Genomic DNA, 24358 nt, shown 5'->3' on the forward strand with positions numbered 1-24358 from the left:
CAGTAGGGAGCAATGAGGTGGAGGGGTACCATTCCCTTGACATCCAGGCACCTGCCAAGAATTTTGGCTGGAGAGCATATGCCAAATTTCTCCTGCTTTCCCTTTCCCTCCCTTTGGCCTCAAAATGCTCAGCTGCTTTGGTTCAGAGTGGCCCTTATTCCAGAATATGAACAGGGTGTCTCTTCCCCGTCTTGCTCTCTGGGCCTCTCAAGACTGCAGACATTTGAAGGAGGTACTACACCAACTGGGTACTATTAGATTAACATCAAGAGTGAAGATATATTCCAAGTTTCAAGTAACTAATTTACAAACAAATTTTTACAACTCAAATGCCTGGACTGTAACTGAAACAATTCTTTCTGCTTCCAAAGCTATGTATGCACGTAGAGAAAATTTATTTTTTCCTTTCTGTGTTAAGGAGTAGTATAAAATACTGGAAAGAGTTTATAGAAGGTAGAGTTTATACAAGTGTTAGTGATTATAATTACATTCATAACCAGTGCTGGGTTAAGTTCCTGGTTATATAAGCCTTTTGCTGGATTTTCTCCTCTCTACTCCCATTACTGTTGGAGAAAGTCAAGGGTATGAAACTTAAACTTCCATCTGTTTTTTTTTTTCACTTTTGTTTACTAAAAATGGATCTTAGAAAGGTAATTTTAAAAAAAGGTGGTAAAAATGATGAAAAGTGAACTTGAATGTTAAAGTCAAACAGCCACCTGTGTGGCTCTTGTATCCCTAGCTCCCTGTTCCTGGGTAGGGCCCTGTGACCAGTCCTTGCCAATCAGACATGAGCAGAAGTGAGGGATGACTTCCTGCCAGAGATGGTTAAGAGCAACCACTCCTTCTCCTGGCTCTTCCCCTACTAATGTTAAGGCTGAATATACATTCAGGGGTCATGCATGAAATGGATGTGGAATGTGGTATGTGGTAAGGTAGGCAGACGTGGAAATAGTTGTCATGAAGGAAGAAGTTTATACTTATAGATCCCTAGAAACAGGAGGCATGAATGTCATGCAGGGCTACAAGGGGAAGCACCAGGGTCAGTAAGGAGGCAAAAGAGACAAAGGGAGAACACAATCCAGAGCCTTTACTGGGGTTTTCAGGGGATGGAATGGACAAATCAGAGAAGGTATGGATTGGATGGTGTGAATAATTTCAGCAGGCTCTGGGTTATAGAGGTGATCCCTAGTTGTCTGGTATCTGGCCCCAAGGTGATTTAGGACAGGGAGAACATTGTATTGGTGTTTGAGTTAACAGGAGAGACACACAGAGAGAGGCAGAGACATAGGCAGAGGGAGAAGCAGGCTCCTCACAGGGAGCTCAATGTGGGACTCAATTCCAGGACCCTGGGATCATGACCTGAGCCAAAGGCAGATGCTCAACCATGGAGCCACCCAGGTGTTCCCGGTGTGTGAGTTAACAGAGGAGATGGTTGAGGTGTGGTCTCTATTGGTCAATAGGAGTATCAGAGACATTCTTGCAGGGGAGTCCTTTGCTCTCTCTAGGAATTAGGTAGCTCCGGGAAAACATTTCCAAAGTATTTTGTCTTTCTAACTTTTGGTGAGCACGTCCTATTTACCTCACTGGGATGCTTCAGGGTCTTGTGAAGATGTTCCACTAGGCTCTCCTTTCAGAAAGAGTTCCAGATGGTGGAGGCCACATGGCCTTACCACTCCCCTTTCTGTCCCATTCAGCATTTAATGTTCATCCCTACATCTTTTAATTTTCGATCTTTTAAAATCTGTGCGGGATGCCTGGGTGGCTCAGTGGTTGAGTGTCTGCCTTTGGCTCAGGGCATGGTCCCGGAGTCCCAGGATTGAGTCCCACATCGGGTTCCTTGCATGGAGCCTGCTTCTCCCTCTGCCTATGTCTCTGCCTCTCTCTCTCTCTGTCTCTCTCTCTGCCTCTCTCTGTGTCTCTCATGAATAAATAAATAAAATTGTTTGGGCAGCCCAGGTGACTCAGTGGTTTAGTGCTGCCTTCAGCCCAGGGCTGGATCCTGGAGTCTTGGGATTGAGCCCCGCATCAGGCTCCCTGCATGGAGCCTGCTTCTCCCTCTGCCTATGTCTCTGCCTCTCTCTCTGTCTGTAAATCTGTGCAGTGTGGTAGCGACTTTTAAAGTGGAACAAAACGTTGGCTTATTGTTTCACATACCTTCCTTGAAAATACAGCATTTTGGTTGGGAAATGTTGTGACTACAATAGCACATTCTCCTGGTGGGTCCAGGCTGTCACACCATCAGGCAGGTTAGGGAAATATTCACTAATGCAATATTGGGCTCCTACTGGATGCCCAGAAGCCAGTGTTGGCCTGGCACAGAGAATAGACTCACTTAGCTTTTCCTTTTTAAAGAATAAATAACTGAGCTTAAGAAGTTGCAATCTCAGAGAACAATGGCAGCCTTGCCCAAACTTAGCCGAATGTGTAGCAAGACAAGTCATCAGGATTTACATGATATAAAATAGCTAAATTTGCAGGACCAGGTACAGATCAGAAATAGCTCAAGTTAAAACGATCCAGTAATTCCATAAGCAGAGAAGAATAGGCTACATTTTATACATGTGCACAGTTTATGAAACTGATCTTTTTTTAAATTTATTTTTTATTGGTGTTCAATTCGCCAACATATAGAATGACACCCAGTGCTCATCCCGTCAAGTGACCACCTCAGTCCCCTCAGCCAGTCACCTCCACCCCTGCCCCCCTCCCCTTCCACCACCCCTAGTTCGTTTCCCAGAGTTAGGAGTCTTTCGTGTTCTGTCTCCCTTTCTGATATTTCCCACTCATTTTTTTTCTCCTTTCCCGTTTATTCCTTTTCACTATTTTTTACATTCCCCAAATGAGTGAGACCATATCTTATGGCAGCACATTTATTAAAAAGTATAAAATGGCCTTTTCCAGAACTCTCCAAAGCCCTTGCTGCTTAATTAGTGCCCACAGAATGAGTATCCATATCCTTCTGAAAAGGGGTGGGAATGATTTCCAGGGTGTGGACTGTGAAGAATTGAGAAACAAATGTTTTAGGAATTTTTCTCTGCTGGTAAGTATATTTTCTTTCTCATCACCCTCCTCTTAAATTTCATCAAGAAAAATCTGAAAATTTCTTTTTTTTTTTTTAAAGTCAAAATTGATTTTACTTTCTTTTGCCAATAACCACATTCCACTTCAAGGAGGATTACTCAAATATGCAGATTGGATCCACTAGTGGAAAACCCGAGTGTGGCCTGACACCAAGGGTCTTGATGAATTTTGGTCCCCGCAACAGTGGCATCTCTGGTTTTAACCTGGAATCACTTTCAGATCAAAGGGTGAGAGCTGTAGACAGGCCATGGGACTGAGCATAAGGTTGTGATGGTTGGAAGAAATCTGATTTGCTGAATTGCTTGAGTGGAAAAATTTATTTTGAAACTTGAAATGAATCATCACAAACTCCATCAGCAAAGGAGTGCTTTGAAAGGTCTATCCAAAACCATGCAAAAATAAGCAAAGCAGAATTCTTGGAACCTTTCTAAGGAATGAATGCAGGCTCACACCTTCTCAAAAGTGTTTCTTCCCAGTCATTATGTGCCCAAAGTGAACAACACTGGTATGTATCAAAGCCTCTCTTCGTGGATAGTGGAGAGAGAACCAACTAGTAAAATTCACCATCTTTGTGACATAACCCACAAAGTGTGGAAAAATGAAATTAAGTACTCTAGGGTCTGTAGCACATCAGGCAAAACTCCTGTAGGGCCCTGGGTGTGGGGTGGAGTCTGGGGGACAGCTTCAGGTGGGACTTAGGGGCAGACAGCCTGAAGTCTGTCACACATCAGTACCATGTTCCAATGTTTCTTTGAGGGTGGGGTGATACATCATTCTAAGTGGTAATTCAAAGTGTAATAAGAACTCATTTATAGGTAAGACAGTAAATCAGCACACATAAACAAGTAATCCAATCTGCTATCATATCCCTGTCTTCTCAAACTTGCAATCTTTCTTGATTTCCACCACTAACTTACTTCCTCCTCCCACCCCACCCCCTCACAAAATAACTCATGCTCTTACCAAACATTATGTGTTTTTCTACACAGTAGTCTTCCTACCTCCAACCCCTTCCCGAGAAAAAAGTCCACACCTAGGTTTTCCTGATCTGACCCTCACCTAAACCTAACCTCTCTGCCCTTTTTTCCAGCTACTCCTCTCGCTTCTATGCTGTAGCTGTCTCACCTAGGGGTGCCATTGCTGACCTCAGAGGGGATGATGGGAATATGTGAAGCCATATTTAGATTGATCACAGTGCACAAGAATAGGGAAAGGAGGAGGGAAGGTTACTGACATTTACTGTCCAGGATCCTGAAAGGCTCATCAGCGGTTGAACAAAGTCTGGAATCCAGGTCCCCTTGGCCCTATATTGGGAAATACTGCCTGTGACCTCTTCGGATTCTTGTGTGCTTGCCTTGTTGGGCCAGAAATGCTCTCTCTCCCCCTTTTCCCACACCTCCCCTGCCCTGCTTGATCATACCCTCCTCCTCTTTCAAGAACATACATGTCATTTCCTCAGAGAAGCCTCTTCCTTAGCCCACTAGACTAGACTGTGTCCTTGCAGCACAGAGTACACTGGCCATGAAGCAGTGATATATGCACCCCTTGATCATCAGCTCTGACCTTCTGTAAGCTTCCAGGGGGTGAGAGAGAGAATCTATTATATGTATGCACTCTCAGGGTCTGGCACATCACCAACACGCCATGATTCTGCTGAATCAAGAAGTTCTCCAAACATGTTCCCTCCTATCTAAGCACTTTCCCATTTCCTGAATGTAACTCTCCTTACACACTCCCTGAAATACCTGGAGACACATTTAATGTTCTTGCCACTAGTTCTCCTTCTACCATTCACTTTACCGGACATGATACAATTGTTCCCCCAAATTGCTCTGATCATGATACTCTCCTTGATCTAAAGTCTAGGCTGGGGATCCCTGGGTGGCTCAGCGGTTTAGCGCCTGCCTTTGGCTCAGGGTGTGATCCTGGAGACCTGGGATCGAGTCCCACGTCAGGCTCCCGGCATGGAGCCTGCTTCTCCCTCTGCCTGTGTCTCTGCCTCTCTCTCTCTCTATGTCTATCATAAATAAATAAATCTTTTTTTAAAAAATAAAGTCTAGGTTGACTCCACTGAACATCTAAGTCCTGACTTCTTAACCTCACATTCAAAAGCTTGTGCTGTCCAGCTTTCACTCACCTTATCAAACCTTTTCTTGTCTTCCACCCTTGAAGGCATCAATTCCTCACAGCTTTCCACATCTGCCCTGAAATTCCCCACTTTGTTCAGCTCTTGATTCCATTCCTATACATCTCGATCCTACTTGGACTTCCACACTAAGCTTAGATGTTATCTCTTCTAACCAGTCATTAATAATCCCAAATGAAAGGCATTTCTCTCTCAGCCCTTTGAAATCCCATAGTATATTATCTGTATTTTACTTGAGGCGATTATTTTCTACTTTGTACTAGAAGTTTCCATGCACGAATCTGGTCTCCCTTACCAAACTATAAACTCTTTGATGCTAAGACCCATATTGATTCATTCACCTAATACCCTTAGAATCCACCATAGTTTCTTAGACATAAATATTACACAAAAAAGGTTAATGGGCAATGATGCAATCATTTTTGCTATGCCTTAATAGTGAGAATTTAGAAATTAATTCTAAAATATTTATTTGTTAGAGGACATAGACTAATGAACAAGAACACAAATTAATTCTCTGCCAAATATACTTAATATTTGCAATTTATTTCATTTATATAGTTTCACTTAAGAGGCTAATGTTTACAACACAATTAAAAGAAAATCTCTATCCTGAAAGCTTAGTAAATAATGGCATCGATGATGATAGTGATGATAATACAAACTGGAAAAACTCATCTTATAGGCTGGCTACTAGGCAAATTGCTAAGTTTGAGGGAAGCAGATAAGGGTGGAAGAAATGAACTTGAAATTCACTTGGGGCTATCTCTCAGCTAAATTAGTAACTTTTGGGAGTCTATCTGCTTTTAAGCATAGGCTATTCTAGGTGAATGAAGATTTACATAATGACATCTAGTAGACTATATAGCAATTCCACCATAAACAGCAAGCTATAATTCTGGAGTGCAGAATCCTGACTCCAGGATTGGAAAACCATCACCTCTACTGTAAAATGGGCCACATTAGTGTTTTTTGAAGCACGCAAGAAATGACCATTTAATAAATCATCTGAGAGTCCAAACGCAAGCACTTCAGAGTTAGGAACAGAGTGCAATGTCTAGATAAGAAGGGTAAGGGGCCTGGAGAGAGTACTTGTCATCAGTCCATGCTATTCCCTGTGTCTTCCTAAGTATGAGAGCAGGGACAAGAGGACAACTGCCCAAATTGTTCTTACTCATCAGACAAACTGCTTCCCATCACCAGTCCATCGTAATGCCATGATGGCTGCTTCTATCACTGAACTGGCAGAGCTTCTAAAACAAACTACATTCAACATTCTTCTGTTTGTAGACCCTACTCCGTCAAAATACAGAAAAATCCACACTGAGTAAAGATGAATCACAGAAAGCTTTAGAGTTCAAAGAACACGATTTTGCTAGAATGCCCTTTGTAGGGGTGGGGTTAGAAGCAGAAAATTTTATTTCCTGATCTAGAGACTTAGGGACCCTCAAAGGAAAAGGAGGTCAGATGAAACTCGAAGAACAGATCATAGGGTATAATAAATTGGCTATGCATGCATTTTCTCTGTCAGTATTTAATAGGTTAAAGAATATCAGTAAGGATGAATCATTCTGTTTGAAGCACAAAACACATTGACACAGAAACAAAGAGGCTTGGAAGCTTTATATTCTTCGGTTCTCTGAACAATAAAAGGCCTTGTCTAGTCAACATTTAGAGTAATTTTTCCCAGGGGGATTATTACTATTTGAGAGGGATGAAAGAGTAGCATTCTCATGATACATTTTCCTTTTCTAAGACTCAAAGATGTGTCTCTTTAGGAGGCAACCTTTTGGATGTACTATGGAGTGTGAGCAAATACAGACAGTCACATTTCACACACATTGTCTTTCAGCTGGAGGAGAGTCCAGCTCTCAGTTGAATCAGTCCTCCAACTTTAAGTTTTCTTGAAAAGTGTATGTCAAATAAGGGTGACTCTTTCAAGAACTAGGCGTAAGTTTAGACACTCACAAGATTTGAGTTATTCTGCATATAGGGGTGTGAGGTTGGAAAACGAAAGCCCAAGTAATTAACAGAAAATGTCAAGCTCGTGGACAAGTGGCATCGACGTTCCATTGCAGTACAGTGCTTTGCTTCAAGTTCCAAGATTCAAACAGTTATTAAAAATAAAGTTTAGAATTCCTAGCATTTAAACTCTCCAGGCAACTGGAAAGAAAATAGGCTCTCAGAGCCAGAATGGATGAAACCTACAAGCTATAAACCTGAGCCCTAGCTCTCATTAGATTTTAGGTATGTTTTCCTTCTAAAATGTGTTCTTGTGATCTCTCAGTCTGCAGAACTGGGAAAAAAAAAATTGTGAACAACTGGCACCAGAGGGACTACTTGCTGACAGTTGAAATCATGAAGCCGTTACCATGCTCCAGCGCTTTCATGGGAAACCAGAAGAGGATGAGGGAGTGGACCAAGGCGTTGATGCAGTGACCCCAGAAAACCTAAGGGAAAACAAACCAAGGGAGTCAGGAGCTGCCCACAACTCTTGACCTCTGTGCAACTCAACAAACGCCTCATTGTGAAGGATACTGGCAGTGTGCTGCGTAGCTCCAGAAGTAACGTATTATTCTTGAAGTTAAAAAAATACTTATTTCCTCATTTTTACATACAAATGACTGGACTATATCCAGATAATATTACCTTGCAGCAAAGACCTAAACGTATATGCACTTATACACAGACCAGTATGTAATCTGTCCACATCCAAAAAATGAATTATAAAATTTTTTTTAGAATCATAAAAAGAGACAACAAACTTTTACAATCATCTAGAAACAGAAAGGTATTAGGTCAAAGTTGTTAACAAGAGACAGAAACTGTGGACTTTTTGAAAGCATTAAAAACACTTTAAGTGTAGATTCCCTACAGGGCGCTCTCTCTCTGTTTTGCTTTTTAAAATCCCTCCCGAGCAACTTGTTAATTTCTAGAAGTTTGGTTAATATCATGCACATTTAAAAATTCTCTTTAACACTTGAAAGGTCAAACAAAAGAGTACAAGTTTAGTTTCTTCTAAATTATAGTTTCATAAATGCATTTCAATTATCTTTTTAAATACTAAGATGACAGAACTACGATACTAAAGCCAGCTTGAATTTATTTAAAAAATCTACAGATTGTTCTGGGATTGTCATATAGTTTGATCTTAAAGTAGTGGTGGGGAAATGGAAAGTAATGAAAAAAATTATAAGACAATGGGATTTTCCCATTTTAAATGTTCATGTTTTTCTTCCTTCTCCCTGACCTCCTAACTCCCCCCCTCCACCCCCCAAAAAAAAGAAAAGAAAATCTCCAAGGTATCTGTAAATAAGTCTTGGAGCATTCTTGCCTCTACTACCTTTTAGGTGGGTCCATTCCCTACTTCCCATCTTACAGGGCTTTTGAATTCAAGCTCTGTAAAAAATGGATTTATGTAAAGAATGCAGAACCAACAGGCCATACTTCCCACTGATAAAATAATAGTAAACAAGGACTGATACTTGGACTAATTATTCATCCGAGTCTTCCCTGGTATGGAAGACACTAGAACCAAGAGGATCCATTTTGTTTTTTCCTGTCTTGGATGTGCCTAACGCTTTCCTCAAAATAAGGCAGCTCTGAAGGGAGACTAGCTGGCTCAAAACAATGGCTTCATAGATTGTTCTCTTACTGAGGACTTCCTTTGTCATCCTTACCAAGGCTACGGTGGCTAACCAAGCAAATCTTGCACACAACCCATGCCCAGTAATTTAATTGACCTCTCTCAAAATGTTAAAATATTTAAATGAACCTGTTTCAACTTCCTAATCCCCTCCTGCACAAAAATCTAAGACAGAAACATGGCAATACAGGCATGTTGCACCAAGCCAGGCACATGTCTTCCCTTCTGGCCAGTGGCCCTCAACCAACTCCGCCACTTAGCTATGACTGGCAGACCCTGTGAGATTCCCCTTCACCAGTCCTGACTGCGGAATCCTGGTAACACCTAACCCAGCTTCTGCTTGGCCCTTTGTAGGATTGCTTATACCTTTTAGGTCTAGAGGATTTCTCTCTGCTGGTTCTCCAGTCTGAAAAAGAAAATACCTATGACTGACTTGATTCCTGTGTTGACATCTGGCCAATTTTACTCGCTAGCTAAAGAAATGTTTTCTTTTCAATGAAAAACCAAGCCATGGTGGTGAGAAGGCTCTGTTAGGCAAGCTTCCAGCCCGCCTCATGTAGGGCTTTCTGAAGGGTAAGGGGAGTTTCTGACAGCTGATCCTAAGGTACATGGGCCCATGGGTACTTCTGGCCAGACTAGTGTCAGAGGTACATGTGGATAAGAGGAAAGGAGTCCACACACAGGAATTGAACGTGCAACACGGAAGCTTCCTTTCCAAGTGGGCATCTTGAATTCACCAGCTTGGTCTACTGGGAGAGGGCTGGGGTTTCACCTCTTCTCAAACGTTCTCTCTAATGCATTAGCTCTCTCACAGGAGGTGCACTTGAGCTGGAAGACATCAAGCAGTGCCTATGCCCTTCTCAGGGGACAATTTTGCAATAACACCATATACCTTTGTATTGAAGCCTTCTGCATTCTGGGTGATTTTGTAGAGCTGTGGGAACCTGAGCATGCTCTCCTGGGTGCAAGACCTCTCGAAGATTCCCAGAGTGAAGGGTGGTAGTGCGGTGAAAATCTGTGTGGAGAACAATGAGCCATTAAAAGAGGACTTCCCGATTCATGCAAGTTTAGGTGTTTCCGTTCTATGGAGTGATGACTTAATTTTCGGTCAAGTCCGAACATGAGATTCAATGATTCACAATTCCCCAGACACCCTTCACACAAAGCAAGTACATGAAAGACTGTTTTTAATTGTTACTTCATCAGCATAAAATGAATCCATTGACCATGAAAAACACCACCGTAAATATTCGATTAGCTAATGAATCACGTTTAATTAACAAGTACCTTCCTTTGTCAAACAAGCGGTGATTTAGGTGGCTTTAGCGGTGATTTAGGTGGTTTTGTGAAGCAACCTGCTTTCCCTTAGCATTGCTGTGGCACAGTTTTACACCTTCTCATTCTGATTTTATACTCAAATTTCAGGAAGCACGAGGTACTTTTTCCATTTCTTCATTTGACAGACATTTATTGGGAATGAACTACGCGCCAGACGCTGCGATAAGCACCAAGAACACGCACGGAGATTTAAAGACAGAAGAAGAAGGAAAAGAAGCAGGTCTCTGACCTCCAGGAACTCGGTCTACTGCAGAGGTGGAGACGGGCAGCCGGCAGCAGCCGTATAAATAAACACATAAAACATAGAGCTCTGCAAAACTACTCCTGGGGGAGAGGATGGAGAAGGGGAAGGGAGGGTCAGGAAAGGCTTCTGGGACCAAAGAGGGCCTGGCCTGTAAGGGACTGGATAACAAGGGACTTTGGGGAGAGGGGTGCAGCGGGAAGCACTCCTGGGAAACAAGCATCCCCTAACAAAGCTTCAGGTATAAACACCTGTGGGACGTTTAGGGGTGGGGGTTGCACCTCTAAGACATCCAGGATGGTGGCTGGCTGAGCCATGGAACAAGACAAGACTGGGAAGGAGACAGAGCAACCTGCCATGACCACGAGTTTCTTGACTATCCAAGATGCTGGCTTCTGAGACTTTTACCTTTACCTGTAATCTACAGGGACTGACACGCTTATATTTGTGTTTTGGAAAAAGAAAGCTAGATCCTGGAGAAGAGGTTTAGAATAAGCCCATTAGTTCAGGGTGCAGCCGTCCTGCAGGTCATTCTCTTACTTGGTTCTGGGAATGGGTCAGAGATTGGGTCACTCACTTTTTAGCATGTGATGCTTCGGGAAAATCCCTACCCACAAACCCAGCAAGCCCTCAAGCCCGTGGGAACTGGATGTGTGCCTCTGAGAACTCTGTGTACACCAGTTACAGAGAGCCTGAGTCCAGATAAATAAGCCTCTTCTAAATCTCTTAGGATAAAGCAATCAGAGATGTGGTGGAGAAAGGCCAATAAAACTTGCAGGCTCCTCTTTCACCCAAGAGCAGAAAGGAAAACAGCCCTGGGATTTCAGCCTTCTCTTGATTTCCAGGATAAAAGGATCAAGAGTGGTGGCACTTGTCTCTCTCATAGGAATACAAGTCACCTGTTTAAAGGAAGTGCTCCTAACAAACAACTCAGAAGCTTTGCACACTCAGTATATCAACTCACCCTTGTGGTTTTGCTTAAAGGTGCTATAATGCATACTTTATACTGCTATCCTTACTTTTTTTTTTTCCTTTTCCACTTGACTTTCTACCCACTTCAAATCTTCTCACCCTTTACCAGTGGCCAACCAATCAGTAGGATCTACCATATTTTCACCCTGCTTACAACATATCATGTACACATAGAGTTTGGGGATCGTTCTTTGTTTTTACAGAAACAAGACATTATATACATTTTTCTTCATCATATTTTTCTCACAAAACAATACATTATGGGATGTGCTTCAAGTCCCTTGGGATTACACTAATGCAATCTTTTTCAGGCCCACATAAGAATTGATGCACTGTATTTTTTCAGCCATTCACCTATAGATAGGCATTCGTTTGTTTCCACAAACATTATATTAAACATCCACAATATATTATAACATATATACTTTATCTTTTATTTCTATGGGAAGGATTCTCAGAAACAGGGTTGTGGAGTTAAAAGATACATTTATTTTAAATTTTAAAAGATGCTGCTTGGTTGCTTTCAAAAAAGGTTTACCTTTCTCTTCACAAAAGACAACAATCATCTTGTCCCTGCTTCCCTATCAGCAATGGGTGTTATATTTAATATTCTCCAGACTAAAAAAAAAAATCAAAGATATTAACTCTTAGTTTAAAAAATTTACATTCCTGGGGCACCTGAGTGGCACAGTTAGTTGAACGTCTGATTTTTGGTTTTTAGCTCAGGTCATGATCTCAGGGTCCTGGGATTAAACCCCAAGTTGGGCTCTGTGCTCAGTGTGGAGTCTGCTTAAGAGTTTCTCTATTTCATTCCCCCTCTGCCTCTTGACCCTCTGCACTTGCTCATACACACACACACACACACACACACACACACACACACTCTCTCTCTCTGTCTTTCCCTCTAAAATAAATGAATAAATCTTTAAAAAAATTTACATTTCCCTGACTACCAGTGTGTTCAGGCATGTTTTTATTTATTTGTTGGACATTTGGATTTGTAATTTTGCGAACATTTATTAAATTCTCACATATTACAGATCTGGAATCCAAAACTAGAATTTACTTCTGGATTTTCTAACTTATTAGTCCAATTTCCTGTCAGCACCACATTAACTTGGTTACTACAGGTTTGTAGTATAGTCCTGATGCTTCAGAAAGAGAAGTTGATCCTTAAAATTGTTCTTTTTTGTACTTTACATATTTATTCACAGGTACATGTTAATTCCCTTTATACTTTGATATCATTTTATGCAACTCCCCTTCCCCCTACCAATACTGGGATTCTATTTGGAATACATAAATTTATATATCAATTTAGAGGAGTTTTTTTTAATGATACTATCTTCTCATATAAAAGGATAATATGCCTTTCTATTTATTCAACTCTATTTTGTATACTTCAATAAAATTTTGGACTTTTTTCTATTTGGTACTATAAAAATTATTCCTATGTGATGTATATGAAAGGAATTATTACACCTTTGCATTTATAAGTGCTCACAACTAGAGTTAAAAAAATAAGCTATTGATTGCTAGGATAGAAAAAAGCTATTGATTCTTACATATCTATTGTGTATCTAGTCACCTTATAAATTCTCTTATAATTCTAGTATTTCTTTACAGGTATCTTTTGGGTTTTCTAGGTATCCAGTCATATATGAACACATTTAAAAGGCCACTTTTTGTGTGCATATTTATATAAGCACAGATATCATTTTTTCTAGTATTTGTAATAGTTAAATTTTCTTGAGAGTTGCTGAAAATTCCAAAAACAATGCTGAATTATATAGTGATTTCAGGCATTCCTGACTAATTTCTTATTTAAAATGAAATTGTTTAAGAATTTTACCATTTATGGCAATATGCCATTTTTTAAAATATAAAAATAGTCAGGATTATAGTTAATTGGCTTCTTTCTTTCCTAATTTACTTAGAGTTCTTATTTTGGGAATGGCAGCCGACTTGCCTCAAATACTTTCTCAGCATCCACTGATGAGATGAGGTTTTTCTTTTCTCTTCTGTTGATATGATGATATTTAGAAAGGTTTAAAAATAAAAAAAGTTTAAAAATTTTAAACCTCCTATATTCCTGAAAAAAACCTACTTGGTCAAATATTTTACTCTTTTGATACACTGATGAACTCTATTTGCTGCTATTTTTAGAATTTTTATAATTTTGTTTATGAGTGAGGTTGGCTCACAGTTTTCTTCAAATTATGCTGGCTTGATAAGATTAAATGGGATAAAATTTTGAAACAGCTTAAAACACATTAAGAATTATCTCTTAATAAAATAAGAGCTTAAATCTTACTGAAATCTATCTGATCATTATGATTCTTGTAGCCATTAAATAAAATGATGGAGAAATCTGACTATGGATACAATGAGAATCCAATGGGATGGCATTCATTCATTATTCTGAGAGATTTAAGAGTTTCAAGTCAGTTTTTTTTTTTAAGGTTTTATTTATTTATTCAAGAAACAGAGAGAGGCAGAGACACAGGCAGAGGGAGAAGCAGGCTCCATGTCAGAAGCCTGACATGGGACTCGATCCCGGATCCCCAGGATCACACCCTGGGCTGAAGGCGGCACTAAACTGCTGAGCCACATGGGCTGCCCTCAAGTCAGTTTTAATGCCATTTAATCTGCTGTGAGAAATGATGACTTGCTACTTTAGTGGGCCTGGGGAATCAAATATAAAGAGCAAGCACAGGAGAAGACAAAGCAAGACTGAAAAATTGTCTGGAGAAAATGGCAAGAGGAAATCCAGCCCAGAAGAGGTAGGCTCTAGTGAACGTCTTGGATGTCCCAAACTGTCTCTTGTACCGTGAGGTTGGAGTGCGAAAAACTTACTAAATAGGTATTATTGGAACAGCAATGGCAAAAATGGAATATGGACTAATGTGGATCAGACAATAGTACTTTATCCATGCTAAATTTTAGATTTCCATCAGTCTACTGTGGTTATATAGGTAAATGGTCTTAGCATCTACGCACCAAAGTATTAAGCAGTAAAAGGGCCTGATGTCTTGTTAGTTTCAAGCAGTTCAGAAATCACGGTGTTGGTGTGTGTGCACCATGAGTGCCCGTGGGGCATGCCTATGTGTGCACGCACATGCATGTCTATGGGTGTATGCATATTTGCCCATGAGAGGTGTGCACACACATGTTCATGCGTGGATAGACAATTCAAATGAGGACAAAATGCTAATAACTGAAGAATATAATATAGTTCTTCGTACTCTTTTGGCAGTATTTTTGAGTTTCAAATAAAAGTTACCAAACCATTTCTGTGGGGATAAGCTTCCATGTTCTCAAAGGGTTCGGCCCTTTCAGCATGACTAACTTCTGAAGGCTAGCACCTTTCTGACATCACTTTACAGATCCTTGATCATGCCAACTCTGCCACCACTTGCTGGCAGCTCACTCCAACACCTGTACTGTGGACTGGAGTGACAGAGGGTCATTTCACCTTGAAATTTACTTCTCTACCACAATATTGTCTGTTCTAAAGTCTGGGGGACACAAAGAACATGTAACACATTCCCAACTTCAGGGATCAAAAATCATTGCAGGTCCTAAATTTTCACATGCACAATCATTACTAAAAAAATGTGTTTAAAATGTTGTTTCTCGCTATCTCTGAGAAACTCTGATGGGGCTTAGGAATCTGCATCTTCAAACAAATCCTGGTTATTCTAATGTAAGTGGTGTGTGGACCATATTTTGACCAACACTGTTTTATAGCCTATCAGCGCCTTATGCAGAGCAGGTCCTCAATACAAGTTTGTTGGATTTATTTGAATTGCCCAAGGCTGCACAGAGCTAAGAAAAGAATCTAGCTCTCATGGCTGAGCATCAAAGTAGGGCTAACCTCCATGCATCATGTGACCAGGTGATTTGTATTTCATTCCTGAGCTCTAAAGCACAGTCTCACAGGTCTCAGCTTTCTATCTATAAATATGTTTATGAGCATGGATTTGACCCTTTCTGGCACTAAATCATTATGGAGCAGTGAGCATAATTTTAATCTACTAAAACAGTTAAGTTCTGCAAAGTGAACAATCGGTTTGAGGGAAGGTCCTGGAGCCTCTATCCATGTGGCAGGTGAGTCAGGGTTGCTGTTCCAGCACAGGTGATGAATGGGCATTGATTCAGCCCTGCTCTCACCATGGTCAGCTTTGCCTTTTGAGCCTAAGTATTAGCAACAGACTCACTAATGCTTGGTCGTAGCACACTTATTAACTGACCAACACTGTCTAAATTCAGGCTGCTTAAAATCTGAACTCAGGCTCAGTGGCAGCTTAGTCTATTCATTTGGCCCTCTTAACTTGTCAAACTCCACAGGGCTGGGGAACCTATCACATGCAGCATCTTATACACAGCATCTTAGCCTTGTAGCTACCAAAAAAAAAAAGAAAAAAAAAGGATTGAGTGGATAGATGACTCGCACATCCAGCCACAAATGTCTACACAAGCTGTAAATATTTATAGTGTCACTATGTGTACTGTATGTCTGGTAACTTCTGTCTACTTCTACCTATAATAGCTGCTTCTGACTATAAACTCCCCCAGGGCAGGCAATGTCAGAATTAGTGTCCAAAACACATGAGAAAGTACAACTTGAAATGTTGCATGCTGGGGTCTCTAAAGCACCAAGCTGTGAGTCCCTCAGTTAGTTCTCCCTGCCAAACAAGAAGCTAAGTAGCTATACTTCATCATTTTGGCTTACCGTTTATGTTTGTTTCCAGTTTTTGAATTCATGATAGTGAAGCAATGAAAAAAGAACTGTGAAATCATGAAAAATACCTAATAAGCTGATTACCATTCACCATGGGAGCTGGGAGTCAGCATTCATTATTTTAGCACTAGCTGTGGAAGAAAACATTCCTCCACAAGGACAGATACTCTTTTAAGAAGGACAGAAAGGACACTAGATTACATACTATATATGTGTATCTATGTTTAAGAGTTCAGAAATAAAATTATGAAGTGAAATAGGTTTAGATGTAGCTCAGAAGTTTCTACTTGAGCTAAAAACATGGAAATGTTGTGCAGGCATTTAGTAAGGAGGTAACAAGGGTCTATTATCAAGATATATGGGTTAATAATTTCATGGGGTTATTCAAGAATGATCTGCTATGATTGAAACCATGTGTGGAGAGCACGGGCTTCTGCAGGATGTGTCGCAGCAACAAAGGCTCTAAAGATATATTTGTGCTGCCTGCTATGTATACAGATGATTGACTTAGATACACTTCCCAGACATAAACAGTAAAGGAATGTCACTGAAGTTCTGCATGCTATCTGATAGAGATGGAGAATGCTTACCACATTGTACAAGCCGATGCACCAACGTTCAAATAAAATCTGCCCAGAAAATCCATTAACAAAGGCGAACCAAAGCTGAAAGAGAAGAAAGTTCAAGAAGTTTTATATCAATATTGACCTAAATGTTTCCATTCACTGAAGAAGTAGCAGGGGGAATGAGGACCACCAGCTGGACACAGCTGCTGAGGGATAAAGAGCCACAGGACGTGGCGGTCGTTCTTTCATAAAATATAAGTTCCCAATATCACATGTACCGATATTTTAAGGGAAATGTATCTTAAGGCATATGTCAATTTGTTAATGTGCACACATTTACGGAAAAGCAACTTATGTTTAATTTATTTTGAATATGTTTTGTGGCGACACTTTCTCATTGATTGGAAGAGTCTCAAATTCATGCTCTTTTTCCCTATAAAGTTGACTTGATAAATATGATTTATCTTTGTTGGACTTTCAAACAGATAAAAACTATAAATAAAAAACAACAAAAACTCCTTTGTTGGTCATTTGTGTGTTTAGCTCATAAAATATCGACCCTCCTTAATCGAATGTCCACCACTTCAGCAAAGGTCAAAAGGTGGTAATATTGAAGAAACATGCTCAAATCATCTGGAGTAACATGGGATGTATAAATAAATAAAATGTAGACGATTATTTATGTCTTCAAGTGGACTATAATTCTAATTGATTAAGCAAGACCAACATAAAAACAACTGCAGAGCAAAATGCCAGGGAATAAAAATATTTTAGAGAAGGAGCCATCAGGCAGGCATAATTAGGAGAAGACGTGGAGCAGTAAGAGTGCAACAGAAGAGGGGCGAGCCATCATGAGGATGAACGAAAACGTGATTTAGAAGGCAGTGAATATGGAAAAATGGAATACAAAATGCTTCTGTTTAAAAGTCATCTAAATTTATGGGATACAACAGGATTCCAGTGATTTGGGGGTAGACTTTAAAGCATCCCATGTGAATTACAGAATCCACCTTAGTGGTAAAAAGCATGACAGACTGAATCTGTTACTATAGTAGAACTACAATTACAACACAGAGGAGCTACACCATGATAGTAAGAGTTGAGATCAACTCTGCTACTGCAATGTTACTGAGTCAGAATTTTTCAAATCAGCTTCTTGAACCCACCAGACTAAGTTCCTTCTTGCAAGTTCCTTCTTGCAAGAGGAACTGTTCCCTACACTGTACAACTGTACTGAGTGTGATACCTAACATAAAGGACTCACCGAGTTCCAGTGGGATCAAATGAAATACACCTCAATTCAAATGCCAGATGAAGTTCTCGTAAGCACAGCTTTCAGGATCTTGTACCCTGGTTCAAAATACTACTACAGTTCTCCCCTAAACCTAAGATAAGCTTGCTGACCTTACTGACCTTCAAAAATCTGTCCACATGCCAACTCACTCTTAAATCCAACTCTCTCCCAAGAGGTCCCCATGAGGCATGGCCGTTCTCAGTCAAAAAATACTGATGGGGAACTAAGAATCAGAAGTCTGTGCTGTATTCTGCATTCAGAATATTTTTACAACATCTGTTCAAATATTAGCTGTCCCCTAAAACAACATTTCCAATCACACAGCTTTCTAACCACTTGAGGCCTTGACAATCAACACTTCAACCAAACTTTTGGTGCAATGAGAACCTGAATCTACATCTGACTCAAGCATATTTGTAAATTGTTTCAAGAGTTTTAACCTTATTTCCTCACAATTACGTTTTACCTCTATATTCTCCTATTCAAACAAGTGAGCAAACACTAATAAATGTCTAGTGAACACCAAACTATTTTATTGCTTAATTCAGTTAATTCATCTTTTGTTGAAGGTAGAGTAGTGATATTTCTATAGCTCTCCTCTTCCCCTACTATCGATTGAAAAAAGCAAAAATAATTGAAAATAGAAAATAGCTATTTTCAATGAAACTATGGGACAGTCTTTATTAAAATACAGGTGACACAGAACGGAAATAATAAACACAAGATTACCTCAAACAAGGGGGACTGCCAATAGACAAAGCCTACAGAGTAAAAAGTTTTCCAGGAAATAGGAAACAATCCAAGAAACAGCTGAACCAACTCTTATTTAAAGGTGAAATCTAGAAGCAGGGACAAGTCATGGCCTAGGTCCCTTGCCCTATTCAGCACAGCAAGCAAAATGAAGGTGAAGGGCTATGGACACGCAAACACCGTTTCCCCCCAAGAAGCAAGTGAGGAGGATGGTAGTTAAAGTACGGAGCCTAAATGACCATCAACTGGGTGGTGACTGACCGAGGGAACCTGGAAATAAATAAATGCAAATTCATCCAACAGAAAACCCATAACATACAGGCATTCACTCTGAGATACGGGGCCCTCCAACTCGCCAAAGGAGAAGAAATGGTGGTGAGGGAGGTACTTATTGCAGCAAAGTGACAGCTGCCCAGGGTGGAAGAGGCAAATATTTGATGAGAAAGTGTTCTGAGACAATTCTGCAGCCCCTCTTCCCTCGACATCATCAGAAAATAAGAAGGAAAACAAATATATATGTATATGAAATAGTATGATAGATAAATGACAATAATATGAAATGATCTCTACAGAAGGAACTAGGTCATAGGGCAGAAGAATATCTTGAATGCTCCTGAGAAACACAGAAGAGCTAAAGAAAACGTGACTTTTCATGAAACGAGCTAAAATAAGATGTATAAGATATCAAAGAAGGAAACAAATAAGTCTAACAAATTATGGTTCATCCTTAACAATGCAACACTGGGCAGACATTTCAAAAAGTAATATAAAACTCATAGATATGTTAAAATGAAAAATATCAAGGTATATGTTAAATGGGTCATGACTGTGCAGAATAGCTGTACATACTTTTACATGGCAACTTTCCGGAAGACATAAAAGAAACATAATATTCATTATTTTTAGGCAGAAGTGTTCTTCAGGAGGTAGTATGGACTCTCATACTTCTTGTACAGTTCTAAACCTTTCAAAACATGTTCATATTTTATTTACATAACTATTTCAAGCAATAATTCTCAACTAGGATTGATTTTTCCTCTGAAGGCAATGACAATGGCTGGACACCTTCGTGAGGGTACTATTAGCATCCCATGGGTAGAGGCCGAAGATTTTGCTAAATATCCTCCAATGCCCAGCATAGCTCCCTACAACAAAGAATCATCTGGCCTCAAATGTCAATAGTGCTGCCACTGGGTGAAAAATAAATTTATTAAGTCAACCTGATAAAGTTAGAAATCTCAGTGTAACACGTTTATTATAAGCAAAATAATGGTATGTGACGGATTACACAAAGGCACACTTATATTTGTGTTTACAGGCTGTGGGTTGAGAAAGCTTCATTTCCTGCCCCCCTGGACGGATCTCATACATAGAACCATAGGCTCTTTTCTGTAGAGGCCATGGTAGCACCAGATACGAATCTAGAACTTCACACATTGAGATCCTTATACCAGAAACATATCTTTATAAATTGTTAATGATAAATTATTCTAAAGACTGAGTGAACTCCATGTAACTAAGACACTCATGTTGTGGAAAATAGACAATAAGGGAAAAAAATCCTAGGAAATCAACCATTTCTTTCTCAGCATTAATCTTTGCTCCAAGCAATCCTGAACCATGTAAAACATTTTAATCTTTACTTTGGATTAACATCTTGATTAGTTGAATGTTGGGATATTTCCTCTAAGCAGCCAGTGCTCTGATTCTGTCCAAGTTGGCACTGGCTTGGCCACATGTCTCTCTAAAGATTTTTGATATGTTTGTACTAATTTTTATCAGTTGCAGGTGGTGCTGCAGCTTTTTGAGAAGTATAAACATGCTTGTTCTCAACATTTCCAGTTCAATTTCAATCTCCATTCAAATAATCCATCATTAGACGATAAGACCTGTTTATTTCATCAGAAATATTTGCAGAGAAAAAAGAAATTAAAACCAAAATAAATGAAACAAACAAACAAAAAATCCATCTCTTAATTTCAAAATCCACAAACTGGTTTTCTCTTACATTGTAAACACTCAAACTTGATTTCATTTTGGCAAGAGTTCCATAGGTGAAATGGAAAAAGGAAAGAGAACACACTGTATTTTTAAATAATTCATACAAATGTACTTAGTTTTTATTTATTTATTCATGAGACAGGTATCAGTGGCTCCCTGACACACTATAAAATCAGACTTTCACACTGGGTAGCCATATCCAAATGTTAATTCATATATAAAAAAGAAACCACTGCCTGATTCCTAAACATTAATGTCATTTTTGGTGGACCACAACCTCCAAGCTGCATACATCCAACAGTGCATACACCCCACAAGGCAAACAGACAGCCTGTTTCCCTGCTGATGGAGTTACTTGGATTGTGCTTAGAGCCACTACATTTTGCTCTTCTGGATTAATGGGGAGAAAGATTCCTGCCTTCACTTTCTTGTTAACTAGGAATGCTATTAAATGAATACAGTCAAAGCAGAGGGAGCCAAGTTCTGCCTGGCCGGCCTCAGACTTGGTGAGTTGGTGGGAAGACCTGCCAAGCACTGACTTGCCAAGCTCCTGGGGTTTCTGGTCCTCAAATGTAGGGCTGTTATGAGCAAACTGACTCAAACTTATTAAATGGCTTTTCCTTCTTGGAAAAAGATCCTTCTTTGCTTTAACTGCTGCTTCACTGCCAAAAACGCAGTAACCGTCTTGGCTAATTGCACAGACTCCCGTCTAGAGGTCCGGGCCGCATTGCACAATCTCAGTGGGCTGTACCTGCTGCCACTCAGGTTCTCAACTAACAGTCGACATACTTAGATGATTGCCTCATTTGGGAAAGGGAGGACCTGTTCCTCGATTTACTCTGTTCTTCCAAGACCCAGGGTAGAAGACTGAGGTGGGAAAGTACCCTACAGGGAATAATTAAATAAATTAGCCATATGGTTTCTTGCTAAAGTGGCAATAACATCATGATCTACTGATTTGCACGTCAGGGTCTGAGCTGATTAACTGGCATTAAAGATACCTGTTTAAAAGTCAAAGGGCCACAGTCTTTCTGGAATTTGATCTGGCAACGTGTAGTAGGATAAAGAATAAGCATATACTTCATCTAAAAGTTCCTAGTTTTAGAAATTCATTCTCATAAATAAAAGCTCTTCCATATAAAAACCTTTCTTGTTTTTCAGTATTATTAATAGTGGAAAGCAAAAAATAAAACAAAGCAAATAGCGCAGGGAAAAAAGTCCTGAAAGTTCTTTATTAGGGAGTGAATGTAGCAAGTCTGTAAAATATTAAGCACTTATCTTTTAAAATTTTAAATCTATAGGTATGTAAGTGAGGGAATGTATGACAAAGAAATAGTATTAGATTGACAAAAGAAAAGGCAAAATAAATAGGTAAGTTGGTAGGTAGGTATGTAGAAAGGAAATTAAAAGAAAAAATTCAAGGATGCTATTCTAGAGCAAGGGTTGTCAGAAATAATAATGGTAATAATAATAACAGTAGTAACAGCAAGATACTCTAAAAACTTCCCCCTCAAGTGTTTCAGTCCAATGAATTATGGGATGGAGTGGTCCCCATTAAATAGTGACTACTGGGCAGCCTGTGTGTCTCAGTGGTTTAGTGCTGCTTTCGGCCCATGGCCTGATCCTGGAGACACGGGATCGAGTCCCACGTCAGGCTCTCTGCGTGGAGCCTGCTTCTCCCTCTGCCTCTGTGTGTGTGTGTGTGTGTGTGTGTGTGTGTGTGTCTGTCTCATGAATAAATAAATAAAATCTTTAAAAAAATAAATAGTAACTACTGTAATAAATGGGCAGGGCTTCAGCTCTAAAATCTTTGGGGAGTTTTCTCTGAGTCGATCCTGGACATGTACAATGCTAACAGCCAACACTATATACTTATAAAACTCATAAGGACTTTTTAAGGCAAGCAAACAAAAAGAAAGTCTTAATGTGTACAGGATCCATTTTTTAAAATTGTTTTTTTAAGTAAGCTCCATGCCCAATGTGGCACTTGAACTCACAACCATGAGATCAAAAGTAACATGCTCTGTGAACTGAGCCAGTGTATAAAATCCATTTTTTTTGTAGAATCACAAGAAAGATGCCATAAATTTAATGTCTTTGTATGAGTGCAAAGGAAGGTAGCCTAGTTAAACTGTTCCTATTGAGTACCTGGACAGGAATGGAGGCAGATGAGAAATTATTTTTCTTTATACATCTCTATGATTATTAAACAAATCAGTATTACATTAAAGAATTATGTAGGAAAAAAGACCTTGTTAATGTCTATCACTGTACCATGCACATTTCTCTGTTAGCTTGTCACATCTATAATTTTTGTCACACTGCTTGCTGTCTGTCTGGTCTGTCCCACCATGTGTAAGATGTATGAGGTCAGAAATTATAAAAATTCTGCTTACTATTATGTACTCAGAATCTGTACAGTCCAGGAGTTCATTAAACGAATACATGCAGAATATTAGCATTTAACATTAAAAAGGTAAGGTCACTCAAACAGAGCACAGGACAGATCATGAAATCGGCCAAGGATATTTCATCCTAGTTTGAGCATTTAATTGCTACATGAGCACAGGCAACTTCCTTAATCCCCTAGCTTTATTTTTTTGATGAACAAATGGAAAGGCCACAAACTGCAGAATGGTCAGTTTGGTATTTTTGATGATGATAAAAGCTAACATACGTTCTGTGCCAAGAATTTTCACAACATTCCAAATGAATATCTCATTTAAATCTCATAGCAATTTTCTTAAAAGATATTATTTCTTTATTCATGAGAGACACACAGAGAGAGAGGCAGAGACACAGGCAGAGGGAGAAGCAAGCAAGCCTGATGGGGGACTCAATCCTGGGACCCCAGGATCACACCCTGGGCCAAAGGCAGGTGCTAAAACGCTGAGCCACCCAGGGATCCCCTCTCATAGAAATCTTAACAAGTAAGTATTGTCTGTATTTCACAAATGAGGAAATCAGGGCACAGGGAAGAGATATTAGGGCTGGTACCAAATAGGTAGTTGTTAATACCAGACCCTGTATAACATGTGATTTAAAAAAAAAAAACAAAAACATTGAAGTTAAGGCAATTTAGAATTGAGCAAACATTTATGGCTACTAATTTACAACATTGATGTTTTAAGATTGTAACATGAACACAATATTTCACAACTATAAGCATATAAGCAAATCAAAAAACTTGAGAAAATTATCCAAATCTTAAGCCTCTAATGCCATGTAAGGAAGCTAAAGGATCCTTTTTACATTAGGGTATGTATATATATATACACACACTATATGTATAAACACTATATATATATAGTGTTTTTGAAAAAAGGGCTGCAAAATCTTCCCCATTTTGCATAATAAAATGCAGTCACTCTGGTTTGAAACATTTTCCTGCAATATTGTGAGCTAAAATATTGTGATCCTTTGTTATTATTGAAACCAAGCTAGTAGACAATCAAAAGCAAACTTCTTGCACTTCATTATTCAGTCTTTGAATAAAAAGACAACACAAATACTAATGTGACGATCTAAGTTTTGTTTAATTGAACTAGAGTTTCAAAAATCAAAGACAGAAACTATTCA

General features: G+C 39.5%; 1 protein-coding gene across 16 annotated transcripts in view; it reads right to left on the reverse strand.

Annotated features, from left to right (window-relative positions):
- Positions 1–24358, reverse strand: part of ATP8A2 (ATPase phospholipid transporting 8A2) — a 569987-nt gene that overhangs the window by 155189 nt on the left and 390440 nt on the right. For all 16 annotated transcript variants that reach the window (XM_025462677.3, XM_035717600.2, XM_025462679.3 and 13 more), the window contains 3 exons: positions 16759–16833; positions 9766–9888; positions 7599–7677 (listed from right to left, as the gene is read on the reverse strand). In XM_025462677.3, the coding sequence (XP_025318462.1) occupies positions 7599–7677; positions 9766–9888; positions 16759–16833 (277 nt within the window). The remainder of the gene's footprint in view (positions 1–7598; positions 7678–9765; positions 9889–16758; positions 16834–24358) is intronic.

This window comes from Canis lupus, chromosome 25 (assembly GCF_003254725.2).
Source record: "Canis lupus dingo isolate Sandy chromosome 25, ASM325472v2, whole genome shotgun sequence".
Classification (NCBI taxonomy): domain Eukaryota; kingdom Metazoa; phylum Chordata; class Mammalia; order Carnivora; family Canidae; genus Canis; species Canis lupus.